The 20,959-nt window shown below is 37.1% G+C and overlaps 1 protein-coding gene across 1 annotated transcript in view; it reads right to left on the minus strand.

The window, feature by feature from the left end:
• Positions 1–2,935: 2,935 nt before the first annotated feature.
• The window catches only part of Csrnp3 (cysteine and serine rich nuclear protein 3), a 74,284-nt gene continuing 56,260 nt past the window's right edge, over positions 2,936–20,959 (minus strand). The window contains exons 4-5 of the mRNA XM_042694190.1: positions 7,433–7,729; positions 2,936–4,765 (exon numbers count right to left, since the gene is read on the minus strand). Of these exons, the coding sequence (XP_042550124.1) occupies positions 3,707–4,765; positions 7,433–7,729 (1,356 nt within the window). The 3' untranslated portion in view covers positions 2,936–3,706. The remainder of the gene's footprint in view (positions 4,766–7,432; positions 7,730–20,959) is intronic.

The following is a 20,959-nucleotide window of genomic DNA, read 5'->3' on the forward strand; positions in this document are numbered from 1 at the left end:
TTTTTAACTACCCAGGATAATTGTTGAATAATTGTTGTTAAGAAGCATGCATAATGAATTTTGAATATTACCACTAAATGAAAGTTGATATTGTACAACCATATTGAAAATTAAAAACCAGTGATATGACACACCAATTTACAGGAAATAAATTGAGATATTTTCTTCCTTGATGCAACTAACGCAGAAGTTTTCTAGAAACCATCTGTTAGGCATAGGTAATTTCAGAGAACATAATCACTTCACATAATCTCTTGCTTTTTGGTTCATGTGTGACTCAAGTTTCTAAAACGTGTAATATTTTGTGGAGAGTATTGCTGTGCCATTATAATTGTAAATATTTTATGACTAGAAGAAATGTTAGCTTCGTATTTTATATGTGACTGGCACAGTGGCCTTTAAAAAGAAACTGTATCATCCCACCCATCAAACAGCATGAGAGAAATGAATTTTACCTATCTCTTAATAATTGATAACCAAAACATGGAGACAATCTTAAGTAAAACTCTCCTTGATGCCTTTCTCAAAGAAAAGGAAATCAAGGACATAGGACATGCAAGCTGTTCTTGCCATTTGGCTAGCAAATCGATTATAGCAGGGAATTAATCTCTAATGGTATATGGCTTGTGCTAAAACAACAGAGTTTGGAGCAATTGACCGAATGAATAAAAAGCTGTGTATTCAAAGACTTAAATTTGATTAGCTATTTTATGGGGTAACACAACAGCTGTAGGTCATATCACTGTATTGGAACAAGGATCTTAAGTATCCAACTGTCTGTCTCTAACTTAATCTCCTCCTTTCAAAGCTAAGAATAATTGTAGCATTCTCCTGGTTAGCGGGCAGTTTTTGTTGAATATAAAAGCTTTTTGAATGGGTAAAAAGTTCAGATGGAACACTGTGCTCTCTCAGTTTTCATGGGAAAGGAAGTAACAAGGAAATGCTTCCATCAATGTTATTTGCAACTTTACCCTATATATTCAAACGATTACTTTAAAAAAATTACCTTTTTTCAAACCACAGTTTTAGATCACAAAACCCAACCAGATTCTAGAATAGGAAAACTGGAAGTACTTGTTACTGGTTATTACTTAAAACTGTTATTCTCTGTGTGTATTATACTTGCAGTCCATGAATGTGTGTGACTTAGAAACAGTGTATGTGAGTATTTTTCAATAGGAATCTATGTATGTGATTTACATATCAGTTCTATAAAAATTTGGGATATTTAGAAAACGAATTCTTCTTACTAGGGGAATGACATTCTACCCTAGTCTACCCTATTTAGGAGATGGAAAAAGCTCTCTAATCCCCCTCCCCTCCAAAAAAGGCTACAAAATAGCAGCCTAGCCAAACAAAGAAGATGGGGCCTTCAAACAATCTTGTGAAGATCAAGGTAAACTAAAATGGAAACATGTGTCCATTCAGAAACTGGGCTGTCATTCTACCCTTCAACTGTGACACAGCCAGAGCTGGCTCCTCCCCACTTCCCATGCACTGTGTTCCAAGAATGTCTTACATGCCCAAGAGTGCCTTACATGTAAATTCTTTCAGAGAATGTAATGGTCCAGCAGCTATCACACACAATTCTTTCATATGCTTGAATGAACAGTAGACTCTTAATCATTTTCTCTTTGCAACTGTGTTCTTGTAGGTTGCATTGTCAGAGGGAAAAATTGGAGCGTAAGCCTTAATGTCTGCAATTTTGCAGATAAATAGGAATATAGTACTGAGAATTGAGCAAGCTCCCATCAGATTAGAGCTGGTTAGATCATTCAGAAGGAACATTTCTGCCCTCATTATAGCAACCTCCATCATGATAAACCCCAAACTCTTTTAATGTTGCTCTTTTAATGGCTGTAAATTTGGCCCTGAGTTGGGTCTAGAAGGGTCAGGAACCAACTACACAGAAGAAGCCAAGTAAACAGATTTCCCCCACATCAAATTTTAGTAGACACTTTTCCATTGGAGGACTTTTTTTTTTCCGATCAAACATTCTTAGGTTCAATGAAATAAAATAGTATTTTTAAGGAATTGAGATCTACAAATACCCACACCTAAAAGACATTTTAAAAGAGTGGTAATATTGTCAGTGAATAACAAGGCATGTTCATATGTTGAATAAATCTTACAATGTGAAATGATAAAACAATACAGGTCAAAAATGTGAAACATATTTAGCATAAATATACTGCATGGAGAGGGAGAAAAAAGATAAAACAAGCTATATAGTCACCTAAATTAATTTACAGGAAAAGAGGTTTCTAAAAGTCCTCAGATGAAGCAAGTGCAGGTAATCTATAGGCAGGGAGTGCATGTGAGGTAATTCGAGTGGCTGCAATGCACTCTGGACTGCTTTGCTAATTGTCCCAGGCAAGATGAATCAAACTGCTTCAGAAAAGTAAGGCCTAGTTGAGTATTTGGGTAAAGGCCCCCCCTTCAATCAGCTAGTCATGAAGTGGCAATCATTGTATGCTTTTTGAAAGGATGGTTGATCACGCTGTAGAACGGGCTGGCTGCTGAGATAGTGGTCTTCTATGTCTCCTCAGCCTTCTCTGAGTTTACTGAGTTAGGTCCTCAGGATGGTGAGAGAGAATATCATTTTTGTTTTGTTTTGTTTCAGAAGCATCATAGGATGATTCCTTGATTTTTTTTAAACAAAAATTGCTTGAACCTTAAAATAGTTACAGAACTTTTTTTTTTTTTTTTTTTTTTACTTCAAAGAATTCTCAGTCCCCACTCCACACAAGATACTGTGAAGGGGCACTAAAGTGCATTTTGATGTAGGGGGTAGAGTTTAAAGGTGCTGTCCAAGCTAAGAACCAAGATGACACTGTTGTTTGTTTGTTTGTTTCAAAAAATTGAAAAAAAAAACAAGAAAAGAAAAGCAAAAGAAAGGCAATTCCTTCTACCTTCGTCTGGGAGACAGCTGAGGGAAGGCAGCAAACTGGGCCCTCCCTAGAGGATTGTCCTAAGTCTTAACTTGAGAGAAAACTGTGTAAAGACCTGCACATATAGACTCATTTATGTGTCCAAAATAGCAAAAATAGGCCTTTTTCATCCTTAAGAAAGTATTTGCAAATATGTTCAGTCATGTTCATAAAAACGGGAGTGGATTCCCGATGCAGTCCATGTGGGCATGCTCTGTGGTGCTAGCTATGTTTGTATCTTCAGCTTGCAGGAACGTGCTGCTGCTCATTTGCAACGAAACATGATTCCTAAACTACCATAAATAAAATACACATGAGACAAGTAAATCATGTTTTGACAATAATTACTTTTACATGGAAAAAGTCACTTTCATCTTCAGATATATCGAAAATTAAGACTTTAAAATCTTATTATTTTTCTAGTTTTAGTTAACAATCTTGCACAGGCCCGTTATTCCAAAACTTGGAGCTCTGATCTGCACAGTTTGGCAGGTTTCACACAGTTTGACAGGTAGGCAACTGTGAGATATGCATTTCTAAAATGTAGCATATTCTATCAAAACAGTCTGAAATCTTTTAAAATCCCCATACCGACTGTATTTGTGCAATGCCATACTTAGGAAGCTAGAAAGGAGAAAAGAAAATGTCTGGAAGATTAATCACAGTCCGAGTTTTCTTAGTCTTCGGTTTAAATAACAATGAGCCTAGGAGATCCAATTAAATACAGTGCCTTAAATAGGAGAGGAGCTGGTCCTATAATACAATAAATTAAGCAACTAGACAGGAACAGTTTCCACCACGGGTGATTTGATGCACTCTTCATGCAATCTGCTCTTTTCTGCAAGGCTCAAAGAATTTTCAGCAGGATGCTCTGAAATATGACTGTCACCATTCAATGTGGAGACAAATGCTTCCTGGGAAGGGCCTTTCAAGTATGAGTGAAATTCTACTTGCGGATGATTAGACCTGTGCTCAGGATACAAGCTATTGCAGGGCACCCCGTTTTCATTTTCAGAAGAGGAGCAGCAAACGATTACAGAGGGGTTGGCAGCTGGGTAGTGGGAAGCATTATAGGCCTCTTCTGCTTGTCGGGCATAGTCAACAAATTGCTCTGGGGTCATGGTATAAGGCACCAACGAAAGGGTACCGTTTTTTACAGTGTCTCTTTCAGAATAGTTCTCAGAGATCTGGCTAGGAGTTCCTGGAATGTGGTTATCTATTTGGTAATACAGAGTTGAAGAGTTGGCATAAAAAGAAGCATTTTTTGTGTGGCTTTCATGAACAGCAGTGCCATCAGAGTAACACAGGACTGAAGGGAGAGGGACAACTTCAGCATGGGTGCCCAAACCTTCCACAAAGCTGTCTCTTTTGTCTTCTTCGTCCTCCTCTTCCTCCTCCTCTTCTTCTTCTTCCTCTTCTTCCTCCTCCTCTGATTCACTAGGGGCCAGGCTCTGTGTGCTGGAATCGGTGACTCCACTGCAAAAGCTGCTTCCATCCTCCTCCTCTTCCTCCTCTTCCTCTCCTTGGCAATCTAATTCCTCAGCTGACTGCAGGTGCAGCACTGCAGCCTGAGGTTCAGTCTCAATCTCAAAATTGTCTGCAATGGCATAGTCTACAGAATGGGCAACAGGACCCATGGCACTGCTGTGAGCACTTAACTCACCATGGCAGCCATTCAGTGTGGATATTTGCTGCTCTCGGTTTTTCTCCAGTTCAAGTTTCATTATGGTGTGCAAAAAATGAGTCCGGACACGGATAGGATTAAATTCAATTCTACCTGCTGTGTTACTACATCCTTCTTTAGTGCAGCCACATGGAAAAGACATACGATCCACCTTGGAAGGAAGAACACAGATTAGTACCAGGGATCTACTATAAACCACATACAAATCTAATACCTCTCAACCACCCTTTTGAATTAAGTTATCCAACTCAAGTCCACTCATGTCAGAGCAAATGACAGTCCAACTGCAAATGGAAAGGAAAGGGGAAATAAAGACTTGAGTCATGAGATTTAACTCATTTTTAAATCAGTATTTTTTATGGGATTTTTAAGTGCCAGTGCATATTTTTATTTAATTGACCTCCTCCAGGGCTTGCATCAATTTCATTCACCTCTGTGATACCACTTTCATGTTTAAGCCTTGGATCTCTGCCTTCCCTCCTTCCTCCATTGGCATACAAACTTCTTGAGAGAATCGGATATATTTTTAATTGAAACTCCAGAACTATGAGTGATTGGTCTTTTGACCTGAAGTGTGTTCAACAAGTGTCATTGGACTGACCTCTTCACTTAGCTGGGTAAGTATAATTCTGAGCAACATATAAATATTCTTAGGATATTTGTCAATGGCTTAGACTCTGCAGACCTGCCTGTAGGCAGACCAGAATGCAAGCAATAGAGAAATTAAGTCCTGCTTCCAATTTTTCCAAGGACAGGGAACTTCCTGGGCTTCAGAGAAGGATGACTCTCATGAAGTTACTGTGATTTTCTTTTTTTTTTTTTTGGTCAGTCGTGGGACCTGAACTCTGGGCCTGGACACTGTCCCTCAGCTCTTCACCTCAAGGCTAGTGCTCTACCACTTGAGCCACAGCCCCACTTCCAGCTTTTTCTGCTTATGTGGTACTGAGAAATTGAATGCAGGGCCTCATGCATGCAAGGCAAGCGCTCTACCACTGAGCCACCTTCCCAGTCTCATTACTGTGATCTTAACAAAAACAAGGTGACTGTGGCAGAGAATCACAAACTCAGGGTCAAACTTCCCTGGGCAACTTGCCTTCTGTTTTAGTTCAATCAGAGGGAACTTGCCTAGTATGTTTAGTCTCTAGGCTTTGCCTACAGTCTCACACACACACACACACACACACACACACACACACACACACACACACACACACGTGCCCGCGGCAGATGTCAGAGCCAATATCTATAGCAGTTAATGTTACTCATATATCTGTTTTCTGCAACCTTATATACCTGGGCAGCTGTTCAGCTGATGAGATCTGAACTCCTTTTTTAACTGCTTTAGTGGCTGTCTTCATTGAAAAACCTGTGTCTGTATACACTAAGAGTAGCTATAGATAGTAACCAGAGATTCATTTTGTCCAGAGATTGATAAACTTCTTTCTTTTAATCAGTTTAACCTTTAAGGTGTATTTTATTTTGTTGTTGTTGGTGGTGGTGGTGGTTTGGGTTTTTTTTTTAGTGGGGGGAGGGGAAGAGTCTTGGAGCTTGAACTCAGGGTTTGGGCAATATCCTTGAGCTTTTTTGCTCAAGGCTATTATTTTTGAGCCAAACTTCTACTTCTGGCCTTTTGGTGGTTAGTTGAAGATAAGAGTCTTATGGATTTTTCCTGTCTGAGCTGATGTCAAACCATAATCCTCAGATCTCATCCTCTTGCGTAGCTAGGGTTACAGGCATGAGCTACCAGTGTCTAGCTAACCTTTAAGTTTTAAAACATATAATCAGCCAGATAAGAATGGTAGGGGATAACTTCCAACATTTGTCAATAAGCTCAAAATTTAAGTTCTTCATTGGAGTGAAACAGTTTTTTCTGTTAATCAGATTATTCTCAAGTTATAAGAATTCTTTTTCCATGATTTTCTTCTCGTACATTCCTCTACTCAATCTTGGCTGGCACAATCAGACAGACACAAAGTACGATGGCACTCTACATGCTAAGGAACTCTTAGCAGCAGGAGTAATGGCTATAGTAAACTGTGAATCTATGCATCCCTATTACCTCTCTCAAAAGGGTAAAAAACAGATACTTTAGGCTTTGAGGGCCATATGGTCCCTGTGATACTACTAAACTGTGCTACAGAAGTATGAAAGCAGTCCCAGACATGAGAAAATTAGCAAGCAAGCAACAGACAGACAAAATGGCAAAACCCCAATAAATCTTTGTGTATTAAAAACATGGTCAGTTAGATTTAGTCTGTGACTAGATAGTTTGTCAAACACTGGCCTCATCTAGCCTATATATTTAGAGATAAAGAAACTGAGCTCAGGAGGTTTACCTGTTTGCCCATTTCAATCAACTGGGAAATACCAAACACAAGAGCACAATTTGATTTTTTTAGGTCTAGATTTAGTAACTTCTCTCCTAGTCCATTCTGCCCCTAATGATCCATTAAGCCTCATGAGTTCAGGTCTAATCATCTTCCCCTGAGTCCATTTTGCCTCTAACCAATCATCACACCTTGTTGATGAATCAGAAAATACAAATATAAATGTTAGGAAAGCCATGTTCTCCCTCCTTGAGTATTTTGAGAAAAGCTACAATAATCTGGTTTAACAAGTTATTTCCAAGAGGAAACAATTTCAACTCAGTTAGCTGTAGTTTGGGTTGCCTTTCAAAGTTTGTCTCCCATACATAAAAATTTTGTGAATGTTCTTGAGTTAGCATTTCTTTCCCCCTTGTGACAAAGTTTTCTTCTCCACCCATTACATGCATCATGAAAATCTCAGGGCATGATATACTGCAGTGCAGGATCCTTACCTGACACTTAATGCCCGCAAGGCTACAGGTACAGGTTTCTGGATCACAGAACACTCTGCAGTCACAGCCACAGTCCTCTCGTGATAGACGGATAGCCCTCAGCTCATGCTTTTCTTCAACGTCGATCTTTTTCACTCCAGAAGCCCGCAGCAGAGCTCTTCGCTTTTTTGTCGGCAGAGGTTGTAGGAAGAAGTATTCATCTACTTCTGTGTTGTCTAAATCAATATCATCATCAGAAATGTCATCTACTGTAAGAGTGCTGGCCTCTTCAGATTCTACCGTGCCATTCTTAGTCATCTAGAAACACAAGGCAGTAAATCAGAGACATCACTTGGGCTGGGTGCAAAATTCCCATTTCAGCCCTTAGTGAGAGTAGGCCAGTACACATCATCATGTTCCATAGCCAGTATATGCTTGTGAGTTAATTTCTTTTCTTATTTTATATTTAGAAGTCACAAATAAAACAAAGGCATCAGAATGATAGGCTTTTAAATTTTTACTTGTTTATAAAACAATGGGAGGGTGATTTAAAAAGTTACATCATGTTCAGAAATTGACACGTTGAATTGAAATCCCTTTGTACGACTTCTTAAAGAAGACAGAACATTTTTTAATGTACTGTTTACAGAAGACTGCTAATTAGAACTCCTAAGCTCCTAATGTCAGTACTTACAGTTTGAGCTCGGGACAGTCACATGAGTATTTACTCATTTACCAAAGATGCCAGGCATCCATCACTGAAAGCTCTGTTTAAACTCAGTTCATGATGGGCATTTCTGATGTTAGAATAAAGGTGTTCTGGTGAGAATGGTATTTTAGTGGCAGCTGTTAACCCCTCATTCGGCAAATGCAATGTCCTTGAAGTAATAAGTCTGTCTTTCAGGTTCCAGAAAAAAAAAAAAAAAAAAAAAACAAAACCATGCACACAGGAAATAGTTATGTTGCACTGTGCTATTGGGATTACAAACATGATTATCCCACAGAACATTCCAAGAATGAGGCTTGATATGAAGCAATCAGTCAGGACGATGTGCTCCTAGGAAGACAAGGACTGAGGGCAGTGCTGGCTCATGTTGTGCAACCTACAACGAAACAATAAACCTGGTCCTCAAAGGGGTTCATGCTTACCTTAGCCCAAAGCCAGACCTTCTTCCGTACAATAGCTCATGAAGACAACCGTTTCTCACATACTGTGACTATCTGGCTTCTCTTTATTTTCTTCTCTAAATTAATCTCATCTATCACTAAGCCCTGAATCAGTATTTCTTTCTTATTCTTACCACCACATCTTGTTTCCTTCATACAAAACCATCTAGAAAGAGATGAGTTTCTATATGAGCAAGATATTTTTTCCTGAGGAGAAGTACAGAAATGCAGCAATTACATAGGAAATAAATCATGAAAGTTTTAAATACAAAAGCTATTTTATTTCAATGTGTTAATTCCTATTCTTCATCCATTACAATGGTTACTATTGTTTGGTAATCTTAATAACTAATAAACACAACTGTTTATTGATCTTCAATAAGTGATCTTCAATAAACAGTTAAAATACTCTATTGACTTCAGACATCATTCACTTATCATCATAAGGGAAAAAATCCAACATTTCAATAAGAATATTACAATTGAGTATATTAAAGAACAAACAGAAGATTAAACTGTTTCCTTTGTAGTAGAAACAACACAGGAGCAAGTACATGGTAAAAACACATTACAAAGGGTCTTGAGATGTACTGTCAAAAATCACTTAACTACATTTGTTAGTATTTCAGAATTTTAGAGCTTAAATCTATGCCCTTACAAAGACAGGCATTCCTCTCTTTGTTTCTTGGCTTGCTCCTTTTTATGTAGCCCTTTGTCATTTCTTTTATTACTGTTATTGCTGATATTGGGTTTGAACTCAGAACCTGCTAAGCTGGTACAAAATTACTGAACCATACCTCCATTCTTGTATGCACATCATTGGTTAATTAGATAGATCACATTTTGCCTGCCAGATGCACTCCTGATCTGTGATGCACTTACATTAGGGTTCACAGTTAATGAGATCAGAGGCATATACTGCCAAGTCCAAATTCCCTCCATGGAGATGAAATCTTTCAGACTTCTCTGCCAGGTCTGGCTTGGTATCACATTCCTCCCAAACACAGTCTCTTATGTAGCTTAGGAAGACAGGGATGTGCCACTGAGCCCAGGAATAAATCGAGAAGGGCTTTCAAAAGCTTACCTGCTCAGGGTGGCTTTGAACTCAAGCAGCTAGAATTAAAGGTGTGAGTAGTATTTCTTTTGGTATATTTCTCATAAGTACTGCGTGCTAACCGATCGCGCCACTGGAGCTCCATGGTATATTTCTTTATATATACATTACACTACTAAAATCTTGATTTTATGTTGTTATAACTTTTGATAATTCCTACTTTCCTACTAAGCAGCACATTTCTATCTGCAAAGATTTGATTTTCTAAGGGATGTAAGTGTATAATTACCTAATATACTCAGTCTCTGTAACAAGTAAAGCTGTGTGGATAAGCAAGAGTTCTCTTTCCCATCTTTTCACTCTTAGGCACTCAGATTTATTTAAATTAGTTCTTCGCTTGCTTATGTAAATTTCAGCAAGCATCTGACTCTGTGGCACATGAAGACAGAAGGAATTTGATTAGTAGGATTCATTTTAGTACTTTCTTCCTACTTCCATATTCTATGAATGTTTATGTTTTTGTACAATTAGTAGTACTACAAAAGCAAAACCTTTGATTTCTGTCAACAGGACTAGAACTTTTAAAATATTGCTATTGAAACAATACATGGAATCTAAAAATGAATGCAAAGCGATTTCAGCAAATATGTGAGATAATTGTATCAAAAATTTTAGGGCAGAATCAGGCACCAAGAAGGCTGAGATCTAAGGATGACAGTCCAATGCCAGCCCAGGCAGGAAAGTCTTTGAGACTTTTATTTCCAGTTAACCAGCAAAAATTTAGAAGTGGAAGTTTAGCTTAAGTGGCACAGTACTAGCCTTGAGCAACAAAGCCAAACAAGAGTATGAGTCTAAGTTCAAACCGCTTGACCAGCACGCCTACAAAAAAAGAGACAAAGAAAGGAAAGAAGGGAAAGAAAGAAAGAAAGGAAGGAAACAGAAAGAGAGAAAGAAAGAGAGAAAAGAAAGAAAAACAGAAAGAGAGAAAAAGAGAAAGAGAGAAAGAAACAGAAAGAAAAGAAAGAAAGGAAGGAAGGAAGGAAGGGAAGGAAGAAGGAAGGATGGAAGGAAGGAAGGAAAGAGTAACATAAAAAACTGTCACCCAATGGTATAACCCCTGTTTTCACTGTATTTGATGTTGGAAAATTTGTGGAGGGGAAGAGAAAAAAACAAATTGTTTAAATAGGGATACAGGTGGACCCATTGCAACAATAAGATGTACAAGACATCATGTTGAAAAACGAACTTTACAACCTTGGGTAGGGGGGAAGGGGGGAGACACGGGGTGGAGTAGGGAGAGGGGAAGGGGTGGGAAGGGGAAACAAAGGAGGAGGCAACAATGCTCGATAAGAAATGTACTCATTACCTTGCCTATGTAATTGTAGCCCCTCTGTACGATATTTTCACAATAATATAAAAAGAAATGTACTCATTACCTTGCTCATGTAATTGTAACCCCTCTGTATGGTATTTTCACAATAAAAAAATTTAAAAAATTTGTCACCTACAATTTATGAAAGAAATGACTTCATATTAACTACTAATTTGGTTTACCACAAATGAAAATGCCCATAGGAATAAAATCTACATCACTTACGCTCATGTATTTAAATTATAATAGATTTCTATTAAGAATCTAAATTCCTCTCTCACACACAGTTATGTACTGTTTCCACTCTTGTTTTGAAACCTACAGAAATCATAAGCTAGGCTGTCAAAAGCTGACATTAATGTAGATGTCACCTAGCAAGGGTCTGTCCTCAACTCTTTGACATCAATTCTATAGCAAGTGGCATATTCTAGCTCAGCTTGGCCAACCAGACCACCTTTCCCTTCTCTCAGCTGTGGCTGGTATGCTGGTTTTGAGACATGTACTCTCCTGTGCTCTGGGAAGCCTTGTCCTTTCCCCGGTATATGCTCATACTCTCCCTTAAAACCCATGCCCAAACTACTGAGTTTAAATGTTTTCAAGGGCTGGGAGGGTGGCTCAGTGGTAGAGCGCTTGCCTTGCATGCCTGAGGCCCTGGGTTCGATTGCTCAGCACCACATAAGCAAAAAAGAAAAAAGCCAGAAGTGGCGCTGTGGCTCAAGTGGTAGAGCTCTAGCCTTGAGCTGAAGAGCTGAGGGACCACGCCCAGGCCCAGAGTTCAGGCCCCATGACCGGACCCCCCCCCCCCAAAAAAAAAGTTTTCAAATATAGTTTTCAAGACAATTGCAACATGAGAGAAGTCACTGATGCTCTAGTCTGTGTGTGTGTGTGTGTGTGTGTGTGTGTGTGTGCGCGCGTGCGCGCGCATGTGCTGGTACCAGGGCTTGAACTTGGGGCCTGTGTACTATTCCTTAGCTTTTTGTTCAAAGCTGGTGCCCTACCACATAAGCTGTGGTTTCCCTTCTGGAGCTTTGCAGAAGTAAGACTTTGCTGCCCAGGCCAGCTTCAAACCAGATCCAGACCTCAGATCTCCTGAGTAATTTAAAAAACAGGTATGAGCCACAGGTGCCTTGAAGAGTGTTCTATTCTTGTTCACCAACTGATATCCATTATTATTTCAGTACCCAGTGCAATGAAATCAAAAGATGTCTTTGATGAGCCTGGGTAGCCCCACACACTGCAGGATTCTTTGCTCTATGAGTGTCTTTATTCAAAAGACCATCCATTTTATACAATATTTTATTCCCTCTTGATATAAGTGTTACTTTTGAATGTCTTTTCCTATCTGAAAATGGAATCATTGATGAAATTTTTCAACATAATCTCTCTAAGACACACTTAGAGCGCCTAATTCCCTAACTCCTATTTCAACATATATTCCCTACATCTCCTAGCTAGATTATAAGGTTCCTATGATATTTGATAAAATGCTGGTACCCTAGCATGGAATTAAACATAAAGTGTCTAAAAATTTGTTTAGAAAATAACATAATCAGAAGGTTGGGAATGTGGATGAGTGGCAGAGTGCTTGCCGAGCATACATGAAGCCCTGGGCTCAATTCCTCAGTACCACATAAACAGAGAAGGCCAGAAGTGGTCCTGTGGCTCAAGTTGAGTGCTAGCCTTGAGCAAAGAAGCTCATGGACAGTGCCCAGGCCCTGAATTCAAGCCCTATGACTGGGAAAAGAAAAGAAAAGAAAGAAAGAAAGAAAGAGAAAAAAGGAAGGAAGGAAAGAAGAAAGGAAAGAAGGAAGGAAAGAAGGAAGGATGAAGGAGAAAGAGGGAAGGAGGGAGGAAAGATAGATAGAAAGAAAGAAAAAAGAAAGAAAGAAAGAAAGAAAGAAACAAAGAAAGAAACCAGTACTTTCAAATGTTCACAATACTTTTTTGATGCACATGTTCATCTAGGAATTGGACCATTTCTCATTGTTTGCACTGATGAGTATATATAAATGTGTGTTCTCTCTCTCTCTCTTTCTGTCTCTCTCTTTCTCTCTATATATATATTCATACACATACACACACAAGCACACATAATATAATGGCGCCTCTATAAAAAACTTCAAAAGAGTCTGTAATGGCATAAAGCCCTTTAATGGTTTAAAGGCATGTAGTTGCACATGCTTGTAATTCCAGCACTGGGAATTAGACCTCATAAGATCAGAGGGTTGAAAGTTCAAGGCCATTCTGAGTTACATAGTAAGTTCAAGGCTGATCTTAGTTACATGGGGAGACAGTCTCAAAATGAAACAAAATAATATTTAAACAAAACAAAATAAAAAAGCAAGGGTTTGGTCTGAAGCTCAGTAAAAGGGCACTTGTGTACTTAATATTCTACATTTCTTTATTCAATCTCCATCACCACATATACATATAATATGATTAAAGGGAACTATCAGACAACCATAGTCTTTGTAACCTGTTTTTCTTTGCTTGTTTACATACAAAAGAAAGAAAAACTGAAGACTAAGGCAAAAGGATGTGGTAGAATCAAGTATGACACAATAATATTAGTAACAGTCTTTGTGTCTGCGTGCCAGGAACTATTTTAAGCACTTAGCCTACATTAGCTCATTTAACAACACAAAAATCTCTTGAGGAAGTTATTGTCATATCCTTTTAATTGTTGAGAAAACTGGGGCAGAGGTATATTCAATATCTTGCCTAAGATCACAAGTGATGAGGGAAGGCACCAAGATATTGACCATAGGTATTTGACATTACAGCACAGGTGAATATTGATTATTTATAATAATTATACTTTTTAAATTAGAATCTCCTATTCTTGTTTTGCATAAGTTACTTGGTATATTAGTATATTAAAACAAAGGACTTAATCCCAATGGACTGGTCTAGAGATACAAGGAATCCAGTCATTTTAACCCATCTCATGAAGATTTCCTAGTTTTGGTGAACGCAAAGCATTTGTGAATATATAGGAGAGACATCTACATCTGTTGCTGTCAGGGGAGTGAAAAAGAAGACTTCCATATAGAAACTTAAATCCAAAGATGGCCAGCAGGTAGGCACACAATGGATGCATTACTCATATGCAGTATTAATTTCAAATATTTCACACAGGACAAAGCACAATGTATTCATTAACCCACAAATAATTTCAAAGATAAGATTCAAATGAGATCACTCTCTTTCTTGGTCCATAAGCACAAAACCTGAAACAAAATGGACAGCATTCCTTCTGTGAGCAGATTCTCTTTTACTTAGTCTCTATAGATGATTAGTAGTAACTTGACTCATGATTTGATCTAATGATCTTTACCTTGTATTTTTCTCTACTACATTTGTAAGTATTTTCAATATAATATTATAAGGATCTTGAGGCATGTGTGCATGCATGAGGATGTGTTATTTTGAGCCACACAAGACCCTAAACATGAGATTTATATCCTAAGCCACTGTATATACTTATCCAAACAATACTCTTCAAACAAAAAGCACATTAACTTGTTTTAGATAGATAGAATTAAAGCATGTGACTTTTGCAACTTTCTTCCATGCTTAGACATGAATAAGCAACTCCCAAAGCTTGATAGAAACTACATTTTACCTATTTGTACATACCTGAAGATTAGGAAGAAAAGAATATAGACAAAAAGGCAAGCTAGGTACAAAGACAAAGCAGAATTATCTAGTGTCTGTTCTGACTGCATCATCAAATTGGGTAGAGTGATTCTCAGACCACTCTGAATAAAATACAAAACACTAGGGAAGGAAATTTTGCATTCAAAATTTTCTTCTCATATTATATTGTAGATATATCCCATTGTCAATTTTGTTATCAATGAAATAAAAGTTTTTGGTGCAATTAAGTGCGTAAAATAATTAATTAGATTCAAAATGATTATGAGGAGGGGACAGACAACAAAATTGTAGATTGTCTAAAATATTAAAACAAACCCAAAACAAAACAATTCCTGTCAACAGCCAGATGGCTGGTCTAGTAACAAGCTAGTAAATAAAATCTCCAAAAAAAATATCCTAGCCCTTACAAAATTATTACCATGTGAAAATGAGTGGAAATAATACTGAAAATCAAATTTATTTCCACAAACACAAATTGTTGTCTATTATAATAAAGATGATGCTGTTGATAAGGACCCAAACCACCATATATATATATATATATTTTTTTTTTTTTCCCAAACCACCATATATTTAATACCAGGCCTTCAACTTCATCCTTTGCATCAGTTAACTCAATTTTCATTAAATCTCATGAAGTATTTTTTATTATTATGGAAAAGAACTGAAACCTGTCCAAATCTAACTAAAAGGTAATTTATGATGGTTCTAAAAATCAAAGTCAGGTTTATTTGATTCCAAATCTTGATACAAGCTAAGTAAAAGTTGTGAAGACTAATGGGAGAAAAAAAGGTGAATGAAAGAATAAAAGGGGCATTGGATTAATGCCGCTGATTGGATTGAAATGCTGATCTCAGTGCTGAGGGACAGCAGGCAAGAAAAGCACAACATGGTCTCTATAAATTAGCTCATTCAGAGGGAAAGGACATGATTCAGATGCAGAGAACAAGAGCTCACAGGGGTGAAAATAGATACCTCATCAGTTAGCATTTCCCTTTGGGAATCTATTTTGTGTGCGCGTGGAGGCAGCTTTTCTAATGAAGTTTCCATTAGAAGAAAGAAGCTAGTCAAAGCTGGTTGAACTAATGTGTGAATCTTGTTCTTCTCAGCCTACTCATTTATCCTAGATTACATCAGTATAGCTCACTATCTAGTGTCTTCATAATATATTAGTTCACTGATTGCTTCACATATATATTTATATACATATATATATATATATATATATATATACACATATATATACTTTCTCTGTCATACTGTGAACACGTTAAGAGCAAAGACTCTGCCTTGCTTTCCTAAACCTGGGGCCTTGATAATTGCCAGCCTCATAGTATTTGCTAACTAAATGTTTTTCAATCAACAAATGAATGAGTTGCTATAGAGACCATGGACTATGTATAGAATAGTAAAGTACAGCAAACTAAAATGAATTTATAGAAATAGTAGAAGGAAGAAAAGATAGACTGAAAGGCAAGCTATCTACAAAGACAAAGGAAAATTATCTAGTTTCTGTTCTGAGTGCATTGTCTCTTTCAAGAAGAAAAATCTTCAAGCCAGACGTAAGAGAACAGAGGCATAAGAAAGAACAAAGTGGGAAAGCAGTACTTAGCTGTTTCATGTAAGCATTTCCAGGTCCAGACAATTTATGCTTAAAGCAATGCAAAAGCTTGAAGTTATAATTGCTCAATATAACATCTGTGCAGAGTCATGGCAAAAGGAATTAAACAATGATCCAAATGGAAATGAATTGTTTTAAGAAATGCTAATTCTGGATTACAATATTCTAGAAAGAATTATTTAAACAGATGGCCTTAGTACGTGGGATGAAGGGGAGCAGTAAATACCAAACTACTGCTTAGGTTCACTAAAGAGAAAATATCCACTAAAAAAACCTCTATGACTAACCTCAACATGAAAAGTATAAATAAGGTACACAAAGCCCTGAGCCTTCACTCCTGGTGATCTCTGATTTCAGACTACATGGATTATAGTTGGAAATTCAGTCTTGATAATGTCTTTTTCTAATATCTCAGACAAGATTCTAATTCCGAGAGCTTCTCATTTCTTGGTGCTGAGAACATTTTTTATGCTCCTGTCATAGAAAGATGGAAACAACCTAATTATTGAAAGTATGGTTGGCTGCATTGGAGTTTTAGTTATTTGGACATGTTTTAAGATGTCTCTATGGCCAGAGATGCTTACATTCCTTTGCACTCTGTGTGAAGCTAGGAGCGAAGAATGTGCTGCATTTATATCTTATCTAGTGGTGGCTTATTCTGACTAGATTTTCAATGGATGCCAAGGTGGGGTGACATAAGGAGGATCCTCATGAGGAACACTTCTGCGAACTAACTTCTCAAACATGGCCCTGACCTCTCAACAGTAATTCTCAATCCATCACATTGATGAGAATCTAGAAGGCAGGTTTAACACATTCAATAATGATGTTTATTAAAATTAAATATAACAACCAAGTGCTAGTGGTTTACAACTATAATCCTAGCTACTGAGGAGGCTGAGATTTGAGAATCTTGCTTTGAAGCCAGCCTGGGCAGAAAAGTCATGAGACTTTTATGTCCAATTAACCTTCAGAAGGCCAGAAGTGGAGGAATGGTTCAAGTGGTAAAAAGCTAGCCTTGAGCAAAAATGTTCAGGAACAACACCCAGACCCTGAGCTCAAGCTCTAAGACCAGTGCACGCGCGCACACACATACACACACACACACACACACACACACACACACACACACACACAAAATAAATATAGCAAAACTTTATTGATCACTTTATAGATTATGGATAGTTATAAAGAAAGTTCTTACTCTGGGAGAAAGTATGAAATTTTTATTTTACCTTGATACAGACTTGGCTTAAAAGTAACTTATAATTATTTTTGTTTAATTAGTTATTTTTTCATCTTTAATAGTTATTTTTATTTAATACCAAGTTAATAAAGACAAGCAAAATGATTAGGATCAACATTGAAAATATATGCAAATGAATAAACATAAAACAATATGTAAGTAGAATCAAGGAAAATAAATATATAGTCAACTCAACAGATGCAGAAAATCAGTGACAAATACATCCTTTAATAATAAAAGCCTTTCAGAAAGTATGAATAGAAGAAACATACCTCAACATAAGAAAGTTTTATATATAAACCTAAAGCCAGTGTATAAACCTAATTCCAGTACTGGAATTTCTAGTCAGAGCAATAAGGAAACAGAAAGAAAGGAGATTCAAATAGAAAAGGAAGAAGTCAAATGATCTGTTTTTCCTGATGTGATTCTATATGTAAAAACTTCAGAGATCTCACCAACAAACAAATGGAATTCTATGCTTCCATCACAAAGAATAACATCACCCCATTCATAAGGAAATGGAAAGACTTGGAAAAAAAATCATATTAAGTGAAGTAAGCCAGACCTAAAGAAACATAGGTTTCCCGGTTTCCCTCATTTGTAGTAATTAGTCTATGTCTAGGATAGTTCTAGCAGAGGATCACAATAGCTCAATAGCTATAGAGACATGACTTAATAAAATTATGCTAAATGAAATGAACTATAAGATATAAAAAGAAGAGATGAATTGTATGCAGTTATTTCCTTTTCCTTCCTTTTTTCCCCTCTTTGGTTTACCCCCGTTGTCATTGTCTTTTCATTACCTTTTGTATTATATATAAGTCCATGTGATTTGGGGATGGGAAGGGGAAATCACAGAAATGGTGAGACAAAGGACAAATGGTGAACCAATGCAACAGTGACGCTCACAAGACATTATGTTGGAAACGAACTTTACAACTTGCAGGGGAGGGGAGTAGGGGATGCAGGAGTAGGGGATGCAGGACAGTGGGAGAAAATGAGCGGGGTAACAATGTTCAACAAGAATTGGACTTATTTCCTTGCTTATGTAACCCCTCTGTACATCACCTTTACAACAAAAAAAAAAAAGAAAAAAAAGAAATAGTGCTTGAGAAACTTCATGGAGTGGGGTGGGGAGGAGTGTGAGAGCTGGGGGAAGGCAGGGAGAGTGGGACAACAAGAAGGGGTAACCATGATTGACAAGTAATGTGCTCACTGCCTTATTCATGTAACTGTGACCCCTCTGTACAGCATCTTTACAATAAGATTTACAAACATTTTTAAAAGACTGAAACTAAATCCTTGTTTCCCACCTCATATAAGAATCATTTGAACACCTTAATGTAATATCTAAAACTTTGAAACTACTGCAGGAAAACATAGACAAACCACTGAAGTATATAGACATAGACAATCGCCTTCTAAATAGTACTCTCATTGCTTAGAAAGTAAGAGTAACGATTCACATGAGATTTTATTAAATGTAAAGCTTCTGAAAAAGGTCCAAAGAAACAATTACCAGAATAGAGACAATCCACAGAAATAAAGAAAATCTTTGCCAGCTCTTTGTAAGATAAAGGGTTGATATCCAGAAAATATAAAGAACTTGAAAAATTAACCAGTGGAAGAACAAATAATCTAATTAATACATGAAGAAATGTTCAATATCTTTATCCATAAAGGAAACATAAAACGAAATATTACTAAATAGCATTCCAATTCTGTCTCACCCTAGTCAGAATGGCTGTCATCAAAAAACAACAAATGGCGGTGAGAATTTGAGAGAAAAGGGACACTTAGACAATACTGGTGGGAATATAAATTAGTACAGCCACCTTGAAAATCAGTATGGAGGTTCCCCAAAACCTAAAGATAGAATGGCTAGATGATCCTGCTATACCACTGTTAAACATATATCCTAAGTAACACTAGCTGATGAGGAATTGAGATAGTTGCACAATCACGTTTCTAGCAGCTCTAGGATATTGACTCTAACAATACTAGATTCACTCCACATTTAAATCAGGAGAATCAAAACAATTCATTTCTTATATTAAAAGAGCAATGTTTCTTGTACAGGGAGAATGTAAAGATTTCAAAACATATGCTTAATTCTTCCATTTCAACTAAAACACCAGCAATATTTTGAAAGAACATATTCTTAAATATGCTGCATATGTACAAAGCTGAAGGCCCCCTGTCAGCCTCCATCACTTTGATTGTATTTTCCCTGTACTTGTCAAAATAGGTTGTACATAATTTAGGGCAGGTATTTGGCACAACAAAGTTTTCCATTTGGTGTTGAAGGAGATCTCCGTTTAGGAAGGCAGTTTTGAAGGTTTGATACTAACTCACCTATGAAACTAACTTCTACAGAACTGTGAAGTATTGTTTTTACAGAATTTAAAAGAGTATGGGAAGGGATGGGAAGGGGAAACAAAGGAGGAGGCTACAATGCTTGATAAGAAATGTACTCATTATCTTGCCCATGTAATTGTAACTCCTCTGTACAGTATTTTCACAATAAAAAAAATTTTAAAAAAGAGTAGTGTTGTAGGGAGAAGTAGAGTTCAAAACTATGATGACAAGCTAAGACAAAACTCATAAAGAACCATCGCATGGTGAGATTACCGAAAACTCATTAAAAATATGGGTTGGAAATAGAATTTAGCAATTTCTCACAAGTCCCTAATCCTTTATCTTTCTCTGGACATTTAAGATCTTTGCCAGAGGATCAATTATAAGAAATTCGAAAAGATAGGAAGCTCAGTGATACAAATAAAATGGAGCATTGTATTGCTGTGTAAGTCACTAAACAAATAAAGGAGTTTTAAATACAATATTTGGGGTGAAGAACTTCACATAGGGATTTTTAAAAAAAGTTGATCACTAACAGATGAGTTAAAATTCAGACCAGTGTCATTATTTTACATGAGGAAAGAACAACCCACAAGAAACACATGACTGAGAAATTCACAAAAGCACATAACCTGCAAGCAAGTCATGGTAACAAAAATGTGGATCTCAGAAACTAAGAGGTACCCAAGAGAGGCAAGTCAAAGTTTCAGAAGTTAACTTAAGTTACCTAGAACAAGGTAGTAGAACCAGTATTCATAGAACACAGAGGCAAAAGAAACATCAGTCCCTCTTGGACCTGCAAATGCCTGCCTAATGTATCTTGCAAATACAGGAGAAATGGGGATAAAAGCTAATTTAATTGTTCACTAGTGTGATACAGATGATGAAACCTAAACACTTAATTTGGAAAAGAGTTTGGTATTAAGCTGACTACATTGATTACTGTGAAGTGTATGACATATCTGAATGGATGTGACAGAAAATAAAGGCTCCTCTATAATTTAGAAACCTCGAGCTAGTTATTTGTTCTAGGAACATACATTTTATTCTATCAGTTTTCTCCATAAGTT

This window comes from Dipodomys spectabilis, unplaced genomic scaffold, assembly GCF_019054845.1.
Source record: "Dipodomys spectabilis isolate Male_0828 unplaced genomic scaffold, ASM1905484v1 ptg000174l, whole genome shotgun sequence".
Lineage (NCBI taxonomy): Eukaryota > Metazoa > Chordata > Mammalia > Rodentia > Heteromyidae > Dipodomys > Dipodomys spectabilis.